The following is a 3,695-nucleotide window of genomic DNA, read 5'->3' as shown; positions in this document are numbered from 1 at the left end:
AAAACGAAAATATAACAAAAAATTTTAATTTTCGACCATAAAAGATTACTCTTTTGACAAAATAATTGAATTTTCAACCAAATAGTGGGATTTTTATCCAAATAGTTGATACTTAAACTTGCAGAGTTGTATTTTCAATCAAATAGTTGATACTTAAACTTGCAGAGTTGTATTTTCAACCAAATAGTTGAACTTTCAACTGAAAAAAGATACATTTTTAACCAAACAGCTGAATTTTCAAATAAAAAAATACAAACATATAACAAAACAGTTAAATTTTCGACCATAAACGATGACTCTTTTGACAAAATAGTTGAATTTTTAACCAAATATTTGAACTTTCAACTAAAAACGATACATTTCTAACCAAACAGTTGTATTTTCAAATGAAAAAAAAACGAATATATAACAAAACATTTAAATTTTCGACCATAAAAGATGACTCTTTTGACAAAACAGTTGAATTTTCAACCAAATAGTGGGATTTTTATGCAAATAGTTGATACTTAAACTTGCAGAGTTGTATTTTCAACTAAATAGTTGAATAAAATAGTGCATTTTTATCGATATAGTTGATAAATCTACCTGCAAAGTCGTATTTTCAATCAAATAGTATTTTTAACCAATTAGTTGAATTTTAAACTAAAAAACACGAATATTTAATAGAACAGTTGAATTTTGGAGTTGCATTTTCAACAATTTTTTTAAACAATTTTTTTAACAATTTAATTTCATACCAAAAAAAGATGACTTATACAAAACAGTTAAATTTAAAACAAAATATTTGGATTTTCAACCGAATAGTCGATTTTCTAATAAAAAAGTTTCAATTTCAACTAAACCCAGTTGCATTTTTAACTAAATACTTAAATCTTTAAGCCAAAAAGGCAAATGTATTCAATGACAGTTGACTTTTAAACAAAGACCTTTTTAACAAAAAATATTAATTTCAATCCAAAAGGACTAAAAAAAGATACATTTTTAACCAAACAGTTGAATTTTCAAATAAAAAAATACAAACATATAACAAAACCGTTAAATTTTCGACCATAAAAGATTACTCTTTTGACAAAATAGTTGAATTTTTAACCAAACAGTGGAATTTTTATCGAAATAATTGATTATTCAACTTGCAGGGTTGTATTTTCAACTAAATAGTTGAACTTTCAAATAAAAAATATAAATTTTGAACCAAAAAGTTGTAACTTCAAATAAAAAAGATAGAATAGTTGAATTTTCAACAAAATAGTGAAATGTTTATGGATATAGTTGATATTTTCAACCAAAAAGTATTTTCAACGAAATAGTTGAATTTTAAACTAAAATGGACGAATATTTAATAAAAAAGGTGAATGTTCGAATTGCATTTTCAACAAAGTAATTATTTACGCGTTGATATTTACGCCTGCAAAGTTGTATTTTCCACAAAATAGTTGAATTTTCAACTAATGAAGATACATTTTACACCAAAACAATTGAATATTCAAATAAAAAGACGAATGTTTAACAAAACAATATAATAAAAGATAAGTTTTTAACCAAGTAGTTACATATTCGATATAAAAATATGAATTCTAAATGAAAAATATAGTAGATGATATGTCAACCAAATGATTTTAATTTTAAATAAAAAATAATTAAATCCAACCAAAAAAGATAAATTCTCAAAGAAAAATTTAATAGTTGATATTTCTACCAAAAAATTCAATTTTAAACCAAAGACAGTTGAATTTAAACGAAGGAAACGAATTTTCAACCTAGGAAAGATTTTTCAGTCGAAAAAAAAACTTGAACTAAATTTTTGAATTTTGAAGCCAAAAAATAACATCTCTATAAAACAATTTAATTCTTGACCCGAAAATATTAATTTTAAACAAACATTCAACTAAAAACAATAAATTTTTAACCACAAATAAAACGAGATCAATTTTTAGCTAAAAAAGGAATGGTTACATTTTGAGTTAAGAGAAGTAATTTTCAACCAAAAATTAAGAATATTCAGCACAATAGTTAAATCTTTAACTAATAAAATTAATTTTTAACAATTAATGTTTAACTTTCAAACTAGTACTTTAATTTTACTTAATATATTTGAATTTTCGACGAAAAAATATGCCTTTTTAGAATAATAAATGAATTTTCAAGAAAATGATTAAATAAATTTTCAACCAAATAGTAGAATTTCTAACAAAAAGAGATAAATTCTTAAACAAAAATAGAATATATTTTTATTTGAAAGAATTAGGTTTAAACTAGAAATGGTTATATTTTCTTCTTGGGTTCTACTAACTAAGTTTGCACTTTTGCGAAAAAATATGAAAAATGTAAGGTTTCTTAAAAAAAGGGGAAAAGAGGGGAATTATTTTAAAAAGGTGAAATAGGAGAAAGAGTGGAAATTCTGGACAAAGGTCATAGAGAATTTTATAAGCTTTAATTTAACGAAAATTCCCTGACTCTTTCAGATTTTCCCTGACTTGTAGCAACCCTGAACTTATAAAAATTACCTGTGATTCTGGAAGCGAAGTTAAATTTCTCAAACTCTTCTTTATAAGCATCTTCGAAATCTTGAGCAGTTTGTTTAATAGTTACTTCGGTGTCATCATTGACTGGTTGACCTTTTAGCTTATTGTCCTGTTCTACTTTCAATTCATGATCGGACTTGTAACTATTTTCGAATTCGATTTGGTTTAGAGATTCTTGAAACCTCTGTTCCAAATCAGTCATTGGCTTTGTAATAATTGGATGACGTTCTAAACAAACTGCGCTTACTAAATCCCACTTCCATTTTTTTACTGGTGCAGTCGTAGTTGAACAAGAGGCTTCTTGTCGAAGGTAAACTAATTAAAAATTATTTTATATAACATTCATTTCAATTCTTATAATTTTGTTCTCTTAATAATATATTTTATAAACTTTTTCTGTTGAACGTAGGCAAAATAAGAAAAGAGTAGCAAAATTTGGTAAAAATTTGAAATTATGTTAAAATATTAGTATATTTTTTCATATTATTCGAAGCAATTTACCACACTGCCTTCTTCGAACAAACATAGATTGCTTCCAAATAATTTACAAATCTACATTTTTCACAAAAAGTATAAAAATTGAAATTAAAAAACAGTGTTTAATTAAAATTGTATAATATATCAAATTTGACCAAGCATTACATGATTTAAATTGAAATAAAACCGGTGTATAAGATGTGAGACAAATTGAGAGGTTATCTCAGTCCTCAAATTTAAATAGATCGTTAAATTGAAATAAAATTATGAATATTTGTCTACATACCATTAATTGCATTTAGGCTGCTTGGAGTGATTAATTTTAGAGGCTGTTTGAACATTTTGACTGATATTTAGGCTAATTTATTTCTTCAATATTCCATTACCTAACCTATAAGTTTTGCAACAAAGTCACAGAAGATGCAGAAAACCCAAATATATAGATACTTCTGTTGGCAGGAACGTTTGAAAGTATTGTATATTCATGAAAAAACTGTTAAAGTGTGTCACTTCATTGTTTATTTATTCACGAAAAATCATAAAACTAAAAAAATTCCTTACTTAATTATATTTAATTCGAGCGTCTGCTCCGAATCAGTGCTCACATTATGGAAAAAGTATACATTTCAACACTAACTCGCCGCTCGTCGGTGTGTAGAAGAAGAAGGCGATGTTGCGCGCGCATGCTTCTCTCTC

The 3,695-nt window shown here is 25.5% G+C and overlaps 1 protein-coding gene across 1 annotated transcript in view; it reads right to left on the bottom strand.

Moving 5' to 3' along the window:
• LOC117179363 (39S ribosomal protein L46, mitochondrial) overlaps positions 1–3,594 on the bottom strand; it is a 6,858-nt gene extending 3,264 nt beyond the window's left edge. Inside the window, exons 1-2 of the mRNA XM_033371066.1 lie at positions 3,286–3,594; positions 2,505–2,837 (exon numbers count right to left, since the gene is read on the bottom strand). Coding sequence (XP_033226957.1) covers positions 2,505–2,837; positions 3,286–3,340 — 388 coding nt within the window. The 5' untranslated portion in view covers positions 3,341–3,594. The remainder of the gene's footprint in view (positions 1–2,504; positions 2,838–3,285) is intronic.
• Between the last annotated feature and the right edge of the window lie 101 nt (positions 3,595–3,695).

The sequence above is a fragment of the Belonocnema kinseyi genome, chromosome 9, assembly GCF_010883055.1.
Source record: "Belonocnema kinseyi isolate 2016_QV_RU_SX_M_011 chromosome 9, B_treatae_v1, whole genome shotgun sequence".
Lineage (NCBI taxonomy): Eukaryota > Metazoa > Arthropoda > Insecta > Hymenoptera > Cynipidae > Belonocnema > Belonocnema kinseyi.
This window is presented reverse-complemented; position numbering and strand designations above follow the sequence as displayed.